This window comes from Molothrus ater, chromosome 2 (assembly GCF_012460135.2).
Source record: "Molothrus ater isolate BHLD 08-10-18 breed brown headed cowbird chromosome 2, BPBGC_Mater_1.1, whole genome shotgun sequence".
NCBI lineage: Eukaryota > Metazoa > Chordata > Aves > Passeriformes > Icteridae > Molothrus > Molothrus ater.
The window spans coordinates 33667539-33685107 of record NC_050479.2 but is presented as its reverse complement, the minus strand read 5'-3'; the positions used below and the strand labels follow the sequence as shown (position 1 = coordinate 33685107).

General features: G+C 39.0%; 1 protein-coding gene across 3 annotated transcripts in view; it reads left to right on the top strand.

The window, feature by feature from the left end:
- CYFIP1 (cytoplasmic FMR1 interacting protein 1) overlaps window positions 1–17569 on the top strand; it is a 79592-nt gene that overhangs the window by 20501 nt on the left and 41522 nt on the right. Inside the window, exons 2-16 of one of the 3 annotated variants that reach the window (XM_036383059.2) lie at window positions 571–694; window positions 1260–1349; window positions 2148–2225; window positions 3258–3359; window positions 4862–5043; window positions 6112–6208; window positions 6348–6476; window positions 7938–8042; window positions 8202–8293; window positions 9513–9630; window positions 10314–10436; window positions 13437–13562; window positions 13871–14037; window positions 15818–15965; window positions 17356–17503. In XM_036383059.2, coding sequence (XP_036238952.1) covers window positions 578–694; window positions 1260–1349; window positions 2148–2225; window positions 3258–3359; window positions 4862–5043; window positions 6112–6208; window positions 6348–6476; window positions 7938–8042; window positions 8202–8293; window positions 9513–9630; window positions 10314–10436; window positions 13437–13562; window positions 13871–14037; window positions 15818–15965; window positions 17356–17503 — 1822 coding nt within the window. In that variant the 5' untranslated portion in view covers window positions 571–577. The other 2 variants (XM_036383046.2, XM_036383065.2) reach the window with 2 other exon arrangements.

The following is a 17569-nucleotide window of genomic DNA, read 5'->3' as shown; positions in this document are numbered from 1 at the left end:
TTTCTTCCCATTGTCCTTCTTGGTTCAGAACCCCAGGCAGCAGCAGCAGTCAAAGGTTTATGGAGGTTGCCATGGCCCTGAGGGGTTTCTCATCAGCTACCCAAAGCAGATCTGGCTGTCCTAGGACATGAAACACTGGAAACTGCTGGCACCTTTTGACAGCCTGGTCTCCTGAACATGATTTGGCTGTAGAAGCTGTAGTGCATGAAGTTTTGAAAGTGCATTGGCTCAAAACTGAGCTTTAGAATCATCATCATTTCCTCTATTTTTGATCTATTTCTGGTGTCCAGCAGTGGGGGAGGAGAAACATTCCTTGAGTCCTAAAAGTAAGGACAGGGATGTTAGTGTGAAAAGTTTTATTTAAACTTGTATTTGAAAGTCAACTGGGTTTCTGTTTGAATGTTTCCCTTCTGTTTTGGTTGAAGGAAAACTTCCCATTTCACACAATATAAATAGTTGCCTGCTCTTCATGTTACTCATTTATTTACCATGTATATAGTAACACATTTAAAGTTATATCTAGGTGTACACATCTACATATCTACATTTATGTATGTATTTTCTAACCAGGTGCAAAATGACTGCTCAAGTAACTCTGGAGGATGCCTTGTCCAATGTGGATCTCTTGGAAGAATTACCATTGCCGGATCAGCAACCATGTATTGAGCCCCCACCATCATCTCTTCTCTACCAGGTATTTTCTCATTAGAGGAAAAGGTTTTTCCATTTCCCAGTGCTGTTAAGAAAGAGTATGTTTTGCCCAAAACCGAATTGTGTTTATATTGGCAATATATATAAAAATTATTTTCATAGAGCCATAGAATGGTTTGGGTTGGAAGGAACTTTAACGATCATCTAGTCCAGCCCCTCTGTCATGGGCAGGAACACTTTCCACTAGAGCCGGTTGTTCAAAGCCCCATCCAGCCTGGCCTTGAAGACTGCCAGGGATGAGTCAGCCACAACTTCTCTGAGCAACCTGTTCCAGTGCCTCACCACCCTCACAGTCAGTCAGTTCTTACTAATACCTAATCTAAACTACTTTTAGTTTGAATCCCTTCCTGTTTGTCTTGTCACTACATGCCCCTGTGCAAAGTTCCTCTCCAGCTCTCTTGCAGGACCCCTTTAGGTCCTGGATGTTGCCATAAAGTCTTCCAGAACCTTCTCTTTTCTAGGCTGAAAAATGCCAGGTCCTCAGTTTTCCTTCATAGGGGACATGCTGCTATGGAAGATTTAATTCCATGTTTTTCTTTTCTCTGCAGCCAAACTTCAACACTAATTTTGAAGACAGAAATGCATTTGTCACTGGTATTGCCAGATACATTGAGCAAGCTACAGTCCATTCTAGCATGGTAAGTAGATGTTCCAATACACACTTTTGTATTGCATAAAACAGGAGGAGAGGAATGTGTCTTCTTGCAGTTCATTAAAAGAATTATGGTCACAGATAACAGGTTACCTACCTCCAGAGGGAGGTAAGATGCAAAAGTGTGTGGCTTTTCTTTTTTTTCAAACACACTTCTTAAATTTTTTTTAAATTGCCTTTCTTCTTGAGCAACTAATGTTGTTCAAAGGTTCTCTTCTTTCATGGCATTCTTAGAAAATTAGGAATAATATGTCTTATAATTCTAGAGGCCAGTTCATAAACATTGGAATGGGCAGATAGCACCTGGTAACATGCTACTTAAAATTATGTATGTTTACATCAATCTACTTTTAAAATTATATGGTTACTCATTTACCCGTTTTGATTATTTGGATATTGTTGTACCTCTCCTTTGCCATGTAGAAAGTTGTTCTGCATGTGCTGACTCTTTCATTCTTGAACATCCCACCTGGGGTCCCTGAATTTAAAAAGAAGAATAAATCCCATCACCCTCCCCACCCCAAGATTAGCATTTCTATTTATACTTACAGATCGTAGTGTCATTAGTTTTGGGAAGAAAGAAACCAGTATAATAAACCAGTATAATCTGGGGAGATAATAATTGATGATGTATCATTCAGCATGCAATGCATGTGTGTTTGTACATACACATTCTGATAAGAGAAATAGGTTCATTTGGACATGGGCTTGGAATGACAGAAGACACATGGATATAATCCTTTTGTATTACAATTCCTAATTATATTGAGTGTCTTCCCTACAGAATGAAATGCTAGAAGAAGGCCAGGAATATGCAATCATGTTATACACATGGAGAAGCTGCTCAAGAGCCATTCCCCAGGTAATGGATGAAAACTCTACTGTTGTGCAATGTGTGAACTTCTGTCTTGTTTTGGGGTGGAATTACACAGACAGAGATTTGTCAGTGAGATCTGAAGTGGAGTCTGCTTTGACTCCTGAATTGTTAAGCTGGGCATGCCATAGAACAGTGTCATTTAGCACTTGGGGACCACTTGGACTTTATTTTTCTTATAAGGCATCTATAGCAATACCACATGGGGTGTGTGTCAGTCTTTTTGGATCAAAAGCAGTGTAGGGGTAGTATGCTTTAAAAGGAAAACTTTTGATTGTGAGATCTGCTTGAGGTCAACATGTCAGTCAAGAGAATGGACTCTTCCCACTCCCCACTTTAATTCTTAAATTCAAAACAGGTAGCATAGCATGTAAGGATTAACATTCAGGTTAAACATGTAAGTTTCTAGACACTTCTACTCCAAGATAGCCACTTTCTAAAGGTCAGAGCTACACAGTGCTTTCTTGATCTGTAAAACTCCTGCTGTGAATTGGGCACAAGTCAGCTTCAAGTGTCTAGGAGTGGCTGTACAGGAGTGGGGTGGGAAGAATATTAAGAGGCATCAGAAAACTGAACACAATTATTACCATGAGTTGACTCCTTCCTTTTTTACAGATTTGTAATGCAATTATTTTTATACTGAAATGCTAGGAAGGCTGATCCTGTGGTTTAAATATTTAGAGTGGAAGTCAGGTAATCTGTTTTAATTTACAGTTCTGGCCCTATTTTAGTGCATGATTTTGAGCAAGTGGCTTAATGTGGAAAGGTTACACCGTACACAACCTGCAGAGGTGTTTGACAACTAAATTACTTGCTGTAAGGTAGAAGGGAAATCTTAGATTGTTTTGGGGTTTTTTACACACAATTAAGCTCAGAAGATAAGCATAAGATTAGCAAACCTGGAAATTTTTGTCTTTAAGTTTGGTTCTTTTGGATGATATTGCATTTTCTCAGGATCTTAGTTGCTGAGGCTTTATCAGGGAAAGTCCCAAGTATAACAACCTCTTTAATTATCCACAGGTCAAGTGCAACGAGCAGCCTAACAGAGTAGAAATTTATGAGAAAACTGTGGAAGTTCTGGAGCCAGAAGTCACAAAACTGATGAATTTTATGTATTTTCAGGTAAAAGGAATGGAAACAAAATTTGTCAGTAGGCTTGTAACTTTATATTCCTGCTTTGTATACCTTATATTGTGTGCTCAAGTACTGAACCTAGTCATTGTATCTTAGAAAAAACACACCATATTCTCTTACAGAAGGGCAGAATTTTTAAAATCTGTCTTAAAAAATTGAGTCAATCTCCATTAAGACTTTCAAAATAAAATCAAATGTAATTGCGTATAATCCCTATGCAGCACATGGGGACAGAGATGTCACTTCAGGAAGAAAGGAAATAGAAATGTAATGTGTTTCACATGTATAACACGAACATCTCAGCACAGAAACCATTTGCTGTGGAGTGAGGGATCCACAAGTCTGGACAGCAGAGCAGCAGGTGCAGCTTTGCTATGGCAATTCATAATTGAATCAAGCTAACCCAGTTGTTGTGACCTGCCAGCCACCCGAGCTGGAGAATAGCAGTCTGTCTTGTCTTCTCCTCCCTCCTGGCAGCTTGCCATCTATCTCAATGGGCTGAGGATGTTTCCAGGCATTATTCAGAGATGGAGCAGCTAGAGCCTGTGGGGCTCGGAGCACACAGGAAGGAGGAGATTGTTGTACTCAGTAAGAGCCCTGGTTGGGAAAGACAACAGGAAATGTTACATTTCATTCAATCTCTTCTCCTTCAAGCAGATTAGAGCTTTAAAGTCAGAAAAGATTCCTTTTTATGTTTGAAGTTGCTGTCTTTTTGGTATTTGTAATCTCCATCTGAAATGGCCCTGGTGTGCACTTGGAAATAAGCCTCAAATAAACATGTGCCAGGATGACTTAACAGAGCTGGCATGTACAGTGTGCTGTGAATTTTTGTTTGTTTGTTTGAAGGGAGCATTCCTATAATTTGCCTTTTAATTCATATATACTTCCTCTCCAAAGAGCATGAAATCCCTTTTTTCTGAGGGATTTTAAATGTCATAGAATCACAGAATAGTTTGAGTTGAAAAGGATCTTGAAAACCATATAATCCAACTCCTCTGCAGTGAAAAAGGAGTATTTTTGACCACATCAGGTTGCTCAGAGCCCCATCTAACCTAGCCTTGAACACTTCCAGGGATGGGGCATGCACAGTTTTTCTGGGCAACCTGTTCCAGTGCCTCACCACCCTCATTGTAAAAAACTTCTTCCTTATATCCAATCTAAATTGACCCTTTTAGTTAAAAAACATTACTCCCTGCCTTGCCCTATTTTTCATTTGTACTTTTAATTACTTTTATCTGCAAAGAAGGACCTTGGCTCTTGTGTCAGGCAAGCTTGTTGGCAAAAATCACTGGTGACCCTTGCAGCAGACATCAAGTACACAGTGGAGGGGCTGAAAGGCCTGTACTCACACCTTGCTATTTTGCATGCTTTAAACATTTTTCTGCTTCACTGGAGCTTTTCACTGGAGCAGCTCTAGGTACATGATGAAACTTTCTCCCTGGAAATGTCATGGCTTTGACTCCTTGTTTTTCTGTCTTTCCCCCCATTAGAGAAATGCCATTGAACGGTTTTGTGGGGAGGTGAGGCGTTTGTGCCATGCAGAGAGAAGGAAGGACTTTGTGTCTGAAGCCTATCTGATCACACTGGGCAAATTCATCAACATGTTTGCAGTGCTGGATGAGTTGAAGAACATGAAGTGCAGTGTGAAGAACGACCACTCAGCCTACAAGCGGTGAGTGCAGGGGGCAGCAGGACCCGGCCTTTGCTGCCAGGATTCAGGCCTCCCACGAGATGGCAGCAGTTGCTTTTCTTCTCACAGCTTTTTCTTCAAAAATAGTCTCTTCACATGTGGGACAAGCTACCTTGAAACTAGGGATGGCTTGGCTGCAGTTAGGCAGTTGAATACATCTGTTTTCTTTGTGTTCTTCTTCCAGCAGCAAAAGGTTTTTCTGCCTTTAGTGCCAAGCTGTCAAATACTTCTGTCTTGTTGTATGCTAAATGCAATGCATATACTTTGTTCAGTAATGCTTCTGTTTTTAAATTTGAGAGAAAGCTGACTTTCTGGTCACTTGTGCTAGTCCTGTTCTGATCTATTCCATTCTTGGCATCCATTTTTAGCCAAGAGTTGTTATACTTGTTCTAAAGATGTTTCAGCTTTGCTGTTCAAAGTCATTGTAATTGCAGGTATAGCAGGGAAGGGAGGGGGTGAGATACCTGTGGCCAAATTTTGTGCATGAGCTACCAGATGGTATCAGGTATCTTCTATTGAACACAGTGGTCAGAACAACAGGGAAAGGCAGCTTTATGCCAGCTCTAGCATCTGTAGTCTTTTATGCAGAAAACTATTCAGTCAATGACTAGCCAAATTTACCTGTGTTGTTTCTACTTACGTGAGATTTAGTTTCTACCTCCACCTGTTGTAGCTGTTGGGCCTGGAGACCTCTTAAACTTACTTGGTTTGCCTTTCTTTTTCTTTGGAGGTGTGTTTCTGGAGGCCAAAAGCTTGTTTTCATGAAGATTGAATTTTCCTGGGATGTTGAGTAGCTTGGATCTATAGAGCCACAGCTGCACCCAGTTAAAGGATATAGCCAATGGTTTTTCATTTGGTTTTTCATTTCATTTTTTATTGGACCACCTAAGTAGGGGTGTAGTGGAATTTGGATAGTAAACCTGTTTATTTTGGATAAATTAGGTCCATCTCTGTCTTCTAGTGAACTTTTCACCTTTTTTTTTGAGGAGATAGATTTACTTACAGACAGTCCTGGCCAAGGGAAATACAGTTTTTCTTCTGTTTTTAAAGAGCTGCTCAGTTCCTCCGGAAAATGGCAGATCCTCAGTCCATTCAAGAATCTCAGAACCTTTCCATGTTCCTTGCCAACCACAACAAGATAACACAAGTAAGCTTGGATTGTCTTCTTGCAAGTTACCTAATGCTTTGTTAAAGTATTAAAATAAAAGCTCTTCCAGTTTGGTAGTAACTTTTTTTCCCAGTCAGTGTAACTAGTTAACTAATAGCCTTCTTTTTTTTTTCTCCAGTCTTTGCAGCAGCAGTTGGAGGTGATTGTTGGCTATGAGGAGCTGCTTGCAGATATTGTGAATTTGTGTGTGGACTACTATGAAAACAAAATGTATCTAACACCCAGTGAGAAACATATGCTTTTGAAAGTAGGTTTCTTTTGGGTACAAAATTAAAAAAAGAATGTTGAGGAGGGAACAGGTGTTTGAATTCCAGATTGTTTCCGGTTGGTTTTGTTTTTTTAAAAGGAACCAGATTAAGCAAATAATTCGCATTACTGCTTTTCCCCATTATTGTCTTTTTGTTGTATTACATGCTAAAATTATTTGAAAGCTTTTAATCCATTTTTGTTTTTCAAAAATTGGAGTTGACCCATTTGAACTGCATCCAATTCTATGGAATTGTGTTTGTATGAAGTATAATGACAACAGAAGGGAACTACTGCACTTTATTTTAGATATGTGGCAAGATTGTTTAAAAAGTTTTTGGAAGTGAGGCTGTGTATCAAATATTTCAAAGAACAAGGATCTTGAAATTAGGATTAATTAGTCAGTTTAGTTAGCTGGACTATGTACCTGTAATAAGAGGGTGCTGGGCAATGTGAAATGTGGCTGATTTTTATCAGCTGCATGTCTTGCAGTGGAAGAAAAGATATAGAGTAAGAGCTAAAAATATGCCTCATGACAAATATTTTGAGACACTTCAGTGTTTAACTTTCGAAAAGCTCTGTTTATTAGGAGTAAACAAAAGTCTTCTGAAACCACACATGAACTCTAGAGCATTCATATTCTACCTACAAGGGTGCCCCGTGTGACTTTTGTATTTGGGCCTTTTGTTCACTAGAGATGCTTAGAACACAGTAAGTTGCTCTGCTTGACTCCTGTAAATACTAAGTAGAATCCAAGAATATGCTGAGCTGGGAGGGACCCACAAGGATCATTGAGTCCAGCTCCTGGCACTGCACAGCACCATCCCCAGGGGTCACACCCTGTGCCTGAGAGTGTTGTCCAAATGCTTCTTGAGCTCTGTCAGGGCTGCTGCTGTGACCACTGCCCTGGGGAGCTGTTCCAGTGTCCAACCATCCTTTGGGTGAAGAACCTTTTCCTGATAAATTCCTAACCTTATGTTAATTAAATACTTTGGACAAAATGTAATTAGACTTTTTTTGGATGCTTCTGAGCTCTTGGGTGTATAATTCAGAGAGGCACTGAAAGCCAGAAAAACAATCACTCAGACATGTTAAACCTAAACTTCTGTTACCAAATCAGTTTGCATGTACAGAATTTTAATAAACTGGAAGTGAAAAGAAAAGGTCTCAAAATAGTCAGACTCTCATTTCAGTGAGATTTTTTTAATGTTAAACCTTTATACAAACAAGCAGCATCTTTTAAGGGTAACTGATCAGCCTAATATTAATGTAAAAACTGCTAATACAGTAGAAAAAGAATAGTACATAAATGTATGTATTAAAAAATATATTCTCTTTGAAGGAGGTTGGGTGTTTCAGGACTGGTTTTAAAATGTTACTTCTTTAATTATATGAAGAACAGACTTAAAAGTTTTTACTTCTGAAGTCCTTTTGTGGAAGGCTTAATTTTTTCCTTTTTCAGGTTATGGGCTTTGGATTATACCTGATGGATGGAAGTGTCAGTAACATCTATAAGTTGGATGCAAAGAAAAGGATAAATTTAGCCAAGATAGACAAGTACTTTAAGGTTGGTTAAGATATGATTTTAAAGGTAGTTTCTCTTGCATTTTAAATATATTTAAATAAAAAAAAATCACTTTGGGTTACAATATGGGTAAATAATGGTTTCCTTTCACTATGATTTGTGTTACTAATTTATCTAATCTGATTTGTTCCTTGTGTACAGCAGTTGCAGGTTGTCCCACTCTTTGGTGACATGCAGATTGAACTTGCAAGATACATTAAGACCAGTGCCCATTACGAGGAAAATAAATCCAGGTAGGAAGGAGAAAGAAACAGAGTGGAGCATCTGGGATGGGGAAGATGTGACTTTTGGAGTATATTTTCATACTCACCTGTTAGTGCATGGGTCTGTGGTAATTAATTAAGGATTTTCACTTTGTCATCTTTTTGGTGTGGGTATTTCACTATTAATGTAATTCGTATAATAGACACAACTAAAGAAACAGATGGTTTAGAAATCTTTCTGTGCTGCTGAGCTCATTCTTGTATCTGTGACATTTCTTATTACCTGGGTTGGAAGAAATTAATTTTATCTTACACTAATTTAGTTTTTATTTTTTCCTTTAAATATGAAACTTTAAAAGAAATGAAGGATTTTACTAAGCAAGGTGAGCAGTAGTAGTGCATGGGTGAATAGGCATGTGTACACTGTACATGGAGCAGCAACTTAGCTTGTTCCCCCTTACTTTTTTTTTTGGCTAGGTGTGCAGCACAGCAAAATGGTTGGCAAATGCAGCCAGTTGTTGCATTAATGGATCCATGGTTTTTGTTTAATGCTTTGTTTTAGTGAACCTTTCTGTGCTCCTCCAAGACCTTGCCTCTATGCAGTTACATGAATTTAGAATGCTGTGCTTTGCATTTTAATTCCTGCAGAAAAAACCACATAACTTGCATGTAATTGTTAAGAGAAAATCAATGGCAATGGGCCTACTGAGCTACTAAAAATATGAGGCTACTTAACATGATGTTCTTGGTAGCATGTTTTTGTGTGCCTCTTCATAACATGTTAATAGTCTTGATAATGTATTTTTTATAGCTGAGAGCATACTATACACTCTTCAGAGCTCAAGAAGAATAAACAAAAAGTATCTGCAGGTGGCTAGATGCATCTTGCAGCCTATACCTGCACTTCTGCCCTAGCTTTTAATCCTTTTTGATCTTGCTCCTAAGTGCCCTTGAAGAGAGATGCTGGTTCGTATTTCATAGCAGCAGCCTTTAAAAAACAAAAAGAAATCTTCCAAAAGAGAAAAGAAAAACTGAACAGTTTTTTCTTAAGACTTGGAAGAAGTGCTATTTGAATTCAGAGGGGCAGTTCATGGCTTTTGCAGGGGTAGAGGTAAAGATGTGAATGGAGAAAAAGCCTCAAACAACAGAGAAGGAAAACGGGTAAAAAAAAATAAAGTAATGCATTATGGATCTTTCTTTGCAGTATCAAAACTGATTTAAGTGGGGGGTTTTTTGTCTTCTGAACCAGATGGACATGCACATCTTCCAGTAGCAGTCCCCAGTACAATATATGTGAGCAGATGATCCAAATCAGAGAAGACCACATGCGTTTCATATCTGAACTGGCTCGTTACAGCAACAGTGAGGTGAGTGAGGTTAGAGCTACATGTGCAAATTGCACATCACTCATTAACAGTTATTATTAAGTATCTGAAAAGCAGGTAAATCTCTGGCTAGCTAAATGATAAAGCTTGGCCACCTGAGTCAAGAAAAGCTGTCTGCAGGTCTAATCCCCATTCTCTGAATTATATTTGCACTATTTAAATTTAACATGATAATGATATATCATACAAACTCTAACATCCTTCAGCCCCTTTCTCTTTATGTATCTCAGATTTATCCTAGAAATTTTGGTATGTCTCATTTAGAATATGTAGTCCTTATTCCAAAGAGGTGCTTGTAACAGTTTAAACAAAACTAAGTTAGGATTAGTAAAAGAGTACAGAAATGTATATGTATACACACACGCATATAGTATATAGAGACAAAAAATAACTATATATATCATATATAATTGATATCTTAAATTAATCTGCAACAGTATTGTAGTCATTCAGGATACCAGTGATTTCCATCTCTTGACCAAAATCTGTGAAGTTTCCTAATTCTCTAGAAGAAAAAGCTGATGTTAGATGGGAAAGCAGGTGTTCATATATGATGCTCTTTTAGTGCTTCAGTTGATGTAGAAATTTGGCTGTGGATGCTGAATACAGCACATTCTGATGTGGATTTGGATGTGGGTTTTTGTGGTTTTTTTTATAATGTCTAGGTGGTGACTGGGTCTGGTCGACAGGAAGCTCAGAAAACAGATGCGGAGTATCGGAAGCTCTTTGATCTCTCTCTCCAAGGCCTGCAGCTTCTCTCCCAGTGGAGTGCCCATGTCATGGAAGTGGTATGTAACATAGGAAATAAAACCAGATGAAAAAGAGGTGGCTTGGTGAGCTTAGACAGAATAAAATTGCTTTGCTTTACTGGACTGAAAAATGTATGTTGTGTTTTCAAAGGATCGCTGAATATTCTGAGTTGGAAGGGACCCAACAAGAATCTTGTTCCCTTACTTTCCCTCTTCCTTCTTCCTTCACTCCTTTTCTCCTTCTGCTTCAAACCTCATTCTTGGAGGATGGCACATGAAGTTCACAGAGTCTTGGAGTAATGTTGCTGCTTTGAAGATCCAGTAGCTTGTAGCTCACACAGTACATTCAGCTTGTTCTATTTAGTGGATAGGCTGTCACCTGTGAACCTTCACCAGATGTTTTGATGTCACTCTTGATACAAACATTTTGTAGACTAAGACTTCATCATTTCTTTCTAAACAGTGTTCAAAATTATATTGTTGGAAGCATCTGTACTGTCATGCAGTCACCAAGGAGGTGACAGAACAGCTCCAGCTGGCTGTGTTTAGACATTACCCCTGAGTAAATAGAAGCATGTATGGTTTTAACACACAGAAATGGATGGATGCAATAGTCCGTGGCTCTCTGGGCTGTTGTATTAGTCCAACCCGGCCAGCTCAGCCTCTGGCCCACACAGATTCGCACAGACAGAAATAAAAGACGAGAGGCGCTCTTCTCCACGTGGGGATGAGTATCCTGTTTATTGGCTTGGGACAGGACCCTGCTGGTGGCGGCGGCCACCCAGGTAGAAGAGAGGATGTGGGACACCTGCAGTGGGGTTGGGGTTTTATACCCGAGGACGGGGGCGGGGAAAGAGGACCGCGGCCAATGGGATGCCATTGGGGAGGGGCGAGGGGAGGGGTACCCGTGGGACAGACCACCAGGGATGTATAACAGGGGGAGTGGGTGAGGGAGAGACCATGGGATGGGGGAGGGGAAAAAAATCAGTCATCCACGTGACCTGACATACTCAGTAAAAATTTCCCATCACCCAGTGCAAAACAACAACTAAATAAACTATTTAGTGCAATACAACAGATGGAAGGGCTCCCATTGGCTTTAGATTGGGCTTTTAGTCAAGAGGAAAGTTAATGCAGGAAAAGGAAAATATGAGAGGAAATGAGGGAGGGGAAATAAAGAACATTCTGAGTTGTTTCTCTGTATTGTAGTAGTTTATTTTAAAAGCAGATGCCAATTAGAAAAGTGACTGTGCTTTTTTCCAATAAAAAACTGCTTATGGCAGAAATTGAAGAGGAGTCCTTGTTGTGGTGCAGACGCTGAATAAAAGCTGTGTGCCTTAGCTGAACCAAAACATGTTCTAGGAAGGGTTGGAATGTGACTTACTGTATGAGAGAAGCCAGACTTGCTCCTCTTCTTCTTGCTCCTCAGATGTCTTGGGGACATTAAGTAATTTGCACTATGTGATCCACAGTGGGCATAGCTGGTGAACCAGTTCTCTCTCATTTGTATTTTTAACTGCCTCTTTTAAAAGCCAGTAGATGAGTCATGCTTTCCCCTGTATTATCCTATTCCTGTTTAAATCCACAGTGTATTTAATGGTGAAAATCTTGTTCTTCTTTTCTCTTTTTAAGGGAGTTTGCTGTCATCCTGTCATCTATTCCTTGCCTCTGCAGCTCCTAGACTTGCACCCTTTATTTCTGTCATCACAAATTGCTGCATCCAGGGGCTCTTCACAGTGAAAATCTTCCTAATTTTTAATATCTCTGCAGGAAATCTCTCATTCTTTGCTCTGTTTCTGTCTTACTCGTTCCAGTCCAAACTTTCTCTGGGCATCACAGCAGGTTTTTTGGCTATTCTCACTGATTTTCATTGTCTGTCTAGTTTAAATGGATTCCCATAAATACTTCTCATCTAAGTTCAAGTTTGTATTCACCTTTTTCCTGTCCTGCTGAGAATTTATTCCAATAGGAAGTATCCTAATTATTTACCTGTCTCCACCTTCACTGAGTATCCATGAACATAGTTGTGTGCATTGTGTTCAGATAAAAACTTGCAGCATATGTTTGTTGTGCATCTTAACCCTGTCAGTGCAATGCCCCCAAAGAACTCCTTCTTTGTTTAATCATTTCCCCAGTGCACTCTTTGTAGCACTCAGGTTGCAGGGTGTGATGCTCCCCTTTGCCAAAGGTGAATTGGTGCTGTTAATCCATTATAGTAGGCAAATTTATATTGCTCTGTAATCTAATATTTATGCTAAGGTGGTATCAACCAGGTCTTGTTGTATGCTGAACTCAAACTGTGAGAATATTGTATTTAAATGTGACTAGGATTTTTCACCTAGGTGAATGTACCCTGATGGATATGAGGCCAGCCTGATGCTGGTCAGGAACATTTTGAGCTGTGTTTGCAGTGACTGAAAAGGCAGTATTTAAGAGAAGTGCATGCTGTGCAGATCATATTGTCACAGGCAATACAACTATTTCCACACATTTCAGCCTAGTAAAGTCAAAAATCAAGCCCCCTGAAAAAAACCCCAAACCAACAACAACCCAAACCTGTAGTTTTCTGGTTGTGTTTTGAAATCTAAATGTGAATATTTCATCAAGTAGAAAGCTCCTCTTTTTGTGTGTGGGTCTGATGGATGTTTTTTCTTATGTTCTGAAGTCTTTCTGTGTTTCTCATATTTGAAGCAGAGAAGGAACTTTTGCCTATGTTAACATTTGGACAGTAAAAAACACCCTTAAGTGCAATACCTGTTGAGTTTGAGTTGCATTTCTTTGGAATAATACAGAATTGCTGGTTTTCAGGAAGTTTTTAGGAAAATTATTGTTTGGCATTTTCACTAGATAGTAGTTTCAGAATTTACACAAGGTTTGAACATAGTACCAAATAATATTCTTCAAATATTCATGAAAATGCTGTGGTATTTCTCAAAGCATGTTATTTGTGTCCAACTGTGTTTTGTGTTTCTCAGGCATTTTTGTTTCTTTTTGTTCCTCCCATCTTTTTTTCTCCCTCTCCTGCCTTGTGAACTGCAGTACTCGTGGAAGCTGGTGCACCCTACTGACAAATATTCTAATAAAGATTGTCCTGACAATGCAGAAGAATATGAAAGAGCAACAAGATACAATTATACTAGTGAGGAGAAGTTTGCTTTGGTTGAGGTAAGAGAAATATTTTTCTATAGGGATTTTCCAAAGATTAATTCTGTACAAAAGAGAACATTCTCTAGGCATTTTGCATACCCAGTGCAAAGATACAGCCTGCCCTGTGCTGACTCTGAAACCAGAGTTTAACTCTGTGTTCCTCCATTCAGTAAATAAGAGGAGCACAGCAAATCTATCCTTTGTCATTTGTAACTTGTTAATTCCTCTTTTCTCATTTTTTTAATTTAAAAATGCACTGTTTGTACAAATATAAAAACAAAATAAGAAAAATACATTTGTCTGTTTTTTTGGGTTTTTTTTTGCAGGTGATTGCCATGATCAAAGGTCTTCAGGTGCTGATGGGACGAATGGAAAGTGTTTTCAATCATGCCATTCGTCATACCATTTATGCAGCTCTTCAGGACTTTGCCCAGGTCACACTTAGGGAGCCATTAAGACAAGCTATTAAAAAGAAGAAAAATGTCATTCAGAGGTAGCATGAATGTTCTCATATTTTTCTATATTCTTCTCTCCAGACCTTAGTAAATTAGTTGCAGAATTGCACAGATGTTAAATTTTACCTAAATCTGTTCTCCCAATCTGTCTGGCATTCGTGGTTAGCTTGGTTGGATAGGAATTGAAGTTGAAGCAGTCTGAAGTTAAAAATGAATGGCTGCCAGCATGGCTGCAGCAGGAGTCCTGGCTGTCCTGAGCCTCTTAGCACTACTTTAGGAAGTCTTGTCTTCCCTGTTGTTCATTTTTATTTTAAGAAAATACAAATGCAGTAATACTGAAAGCAAAAATCAGTGTTTGTATTTTGAAGAAAGGTTTCACTGTTGTCCACTTTATGATTCCAGTATTTCCTTTCTTTGTGTCTTATGTTTATCCCACTCTCTCTTCTCTCTGCCTCTCTTAGTGCTTTGTCCTGTTTCTCAGCTTCTGCTGCTTTTGGTTTATTAGCCTTACACTTCTCTTCCAGTGCTCCATCTGCCCACACTGATTAGTGACATTTCCTGACCCTTATTTTTTTTGTCCCTAATTGTTTGCTTTTAATCTTGACTTGTTTATCATGTGTTTACTCCCACATTTCATTGCAAAGCTCTTAGAGGTGAAAGTCCTTAGCTAATTAGGCTATTGCTAAGTGCTCTGTCTGCCACAAAAATATCATCATAAGTTAAAAATAAATAAATTGCTCCACATTATCAGGTTTGCAGGGAAAGTGTTTTTGTCACAGGATTTTAATGAAATAGAAAAATATTACTTTCATAACTGCTCAGATTTGGGATGGGACATTTTCTTGATCATTCAGCATGCCACAGATTATGTCTGACTGTGTTCCTGGCAAGTATCTGAGTTCCAGTTCAATATTTGGACCTAAAAGTATGAAGCTGTTTGTGTAAATTTCAGCTGAATTCTGGAATCTGAATTTCTTCTGGAAACAGGAATTCTGCTTTTTTTCATTTCAAGCCATCATTGTCTCTCTTTAATTTGGTTAATAATCTGCTTTGGTTTTATTGAATGTTAATTGGATTCATAGTGAATATGTATTTATATTAGTATGAATTTGGTTTGATTGATCCAACTCTGGGGTCCTCAACACAAGAAAGATGTGGACCTGTTGGAAAGGGTCCAGAGGGCCATGAGGATGATCAGGGGCTGGAACACATCTGATATGAAGACAGGCTGGGAGAGCTGGGGTAGTTCAGTGTGGAGAAGTAAAGGCTCTGGGAGGCCTTATTATAACTTTCCAGTACCTTAGAGGGGCTTATGACAAAGAGGGAGAAGGACTTTTTTATGCAGGCAGATAGAGACAGGACAAGGGACAATGGTTTTACTGAAAGAGGAAGGCAGGTTTAGATTAGGTATTAGGAAGAAATCCTTTATTTGGAGGGTAATGGAGCAGTGTAACAGTTTGCCCAGAGAAGTTGTGGGTGCCCCATTCCTGGAAGTGTTCAAGGCCAGCTTGAACGGGGCCCTGAGCAACCTGATGTAGTGAAAGGTGTCCCTGCCCTTGGCAGGGGGAAAGTTGGAACTAGATGGTCTTGAAGGGCTCTAGATTAACTTTTCTGATATACAGCATGGAGTGGTTATTTTGTGGCTGTGTCATTCTTGAAAACATTGGTGAAATACTTTGTTCTTGGTCGGAATTACTCTGAGTTCGTGAATGCTGTTGCAAACTTTCTGTGCTCATGGAAGAATGCTTAAAAAAAGTAAGGTGTTCTATCAGAGCACTTGGATGTGGTGCAGTCTGAAGATGTGGGAATTGTGTTCAGTGTTTTGCAGGCCATAAGGAAGACAGTGTGTGACTGGGAAGCAGGTCACGAGCCATTCAATGACCCAGCTCTAAGAGGAGAGAAGGACCCCAAAAGTGGTTTTGACATCAAAGTCCCAAGACGTGCAGTTGGACCCTCCAGCACTCAGGTATTTTCCTGTCTGGTGGTTGTGATACCTGTCAACAATTATTGCATGAGGTGTGTTCTCTCTGTCTTGAACTATTTTAAAATTACAGGTTTTATTGCGGTCTTTTTTTAATGCTAAAAATCTACTCTGACTTAAATTTGCAAAATTAGATGCACATAACCAAGATCCTCTGCCTGGATTGCTGTAATTTTCTACTCTGATACATAATTTTTCTAAGGATTCAATCTCTTTAATTTGATTTTCTGGGAACAAATATTTTCTCATTGAGCTCCTAATGTTTTTAAATAATATTTTTGAACTATATGAATTATTTCTAGACTGACTTCTATCTCTGGTATGGCTGGTGAAATTTTTTTTCTTAAATCACACTATTCAGTAGATGTCCAGTAGTTTTAAAATATGTTTAAAATATAAATGAATGTCTGTTAAAATATGAAAAAGTATGTGACTTCCTACAAAATCCCAGTGCTCAGTAATGAATGATAAAGCTGGTTCTTAGAATCTAATTTGTCTGCTGCTGCCACTAAAATGAGATATTTCAAATGTTTTCTGTGGTAGTCATCAAAATCCCATACCTTGATGCTCATTCTTGTTACCTCCATATGGTTCTCTTTATTTCATTTGTGGATGTGTTTGGAGAATGATTGGCCTGATATTCATAGCTCATCTGAGAAAATGAAGTACTGAGTACTTGGGGTGAAAAATTGAATGCAACTGTGATTTGTGAAGACAATCTTTTAAAACTTAAAATCTGTGGGAAAGAGAGCATGTATGGTTAATAATTTTGGGTAATAAAAAGTTGCTTAGTTTGTGATAAGATTGGTTTAATGAAGATTTTGTTTTGATAATTGCAGAAAAATTGTTTTGATTTCTAATTTCCTGGGGTGAAAGAAAAGGTTAAATATCACCACCAATTTGCTTCTCCTGTGCTTTAAGGGCTTCACCTTTGCAACAGGCTGTTAAGAGTATGTGGTTCTCTGCTTTTTCTGCTCTTGGGCTGGCACACTTGTCTGTCTGGGTTGACAGGAAGGCAAGAGGTCAAATATATCCATTTTAGATAGGCTTTCCTCAGTTTCATGTGGTTCTAAAATGGCTGTGTATGAATGGGTAATTGGTGCTTAATAATTTTTAAATCATTTGATAAGCTAATGGCTCTCTGAGCATCCTCTGAAATGAACAGGAACTTTCCCTTTGCTTGAGGGAGCCCCAGATTGCAGTGATTTTTCTGAACAACCTTTCTGTATGGCCTCCTCTGCATGCTTACTGTGCTGCTTTTCATTTTTAACAAACTAACATGTTTTCTCTGCTTCTCTTTCCCGTTCCGTATTCACCCGTGTGTTTTTATTAACGGATTCTCTTCCCCTGCCTGCCCCTGTCTGTTGGTTTTTAGCTCTTCATGGTTCGCACTATGACAGAGTCCTTAAACTCTGCTGAGCTGTTGAAGCAGCTCAAGTCTCTGGGATTGGAAAAGCTATTGCATGTGACACACAAGTTTCTGAGGCAGTCCTACATCTATCCGCCTCTTTTAAACTTTGGTGGTAAGACATTACTTATTACTTTTACTTTTTGTGGTGATGTGAACTGTTCCACTGCAAGTGGTCTGC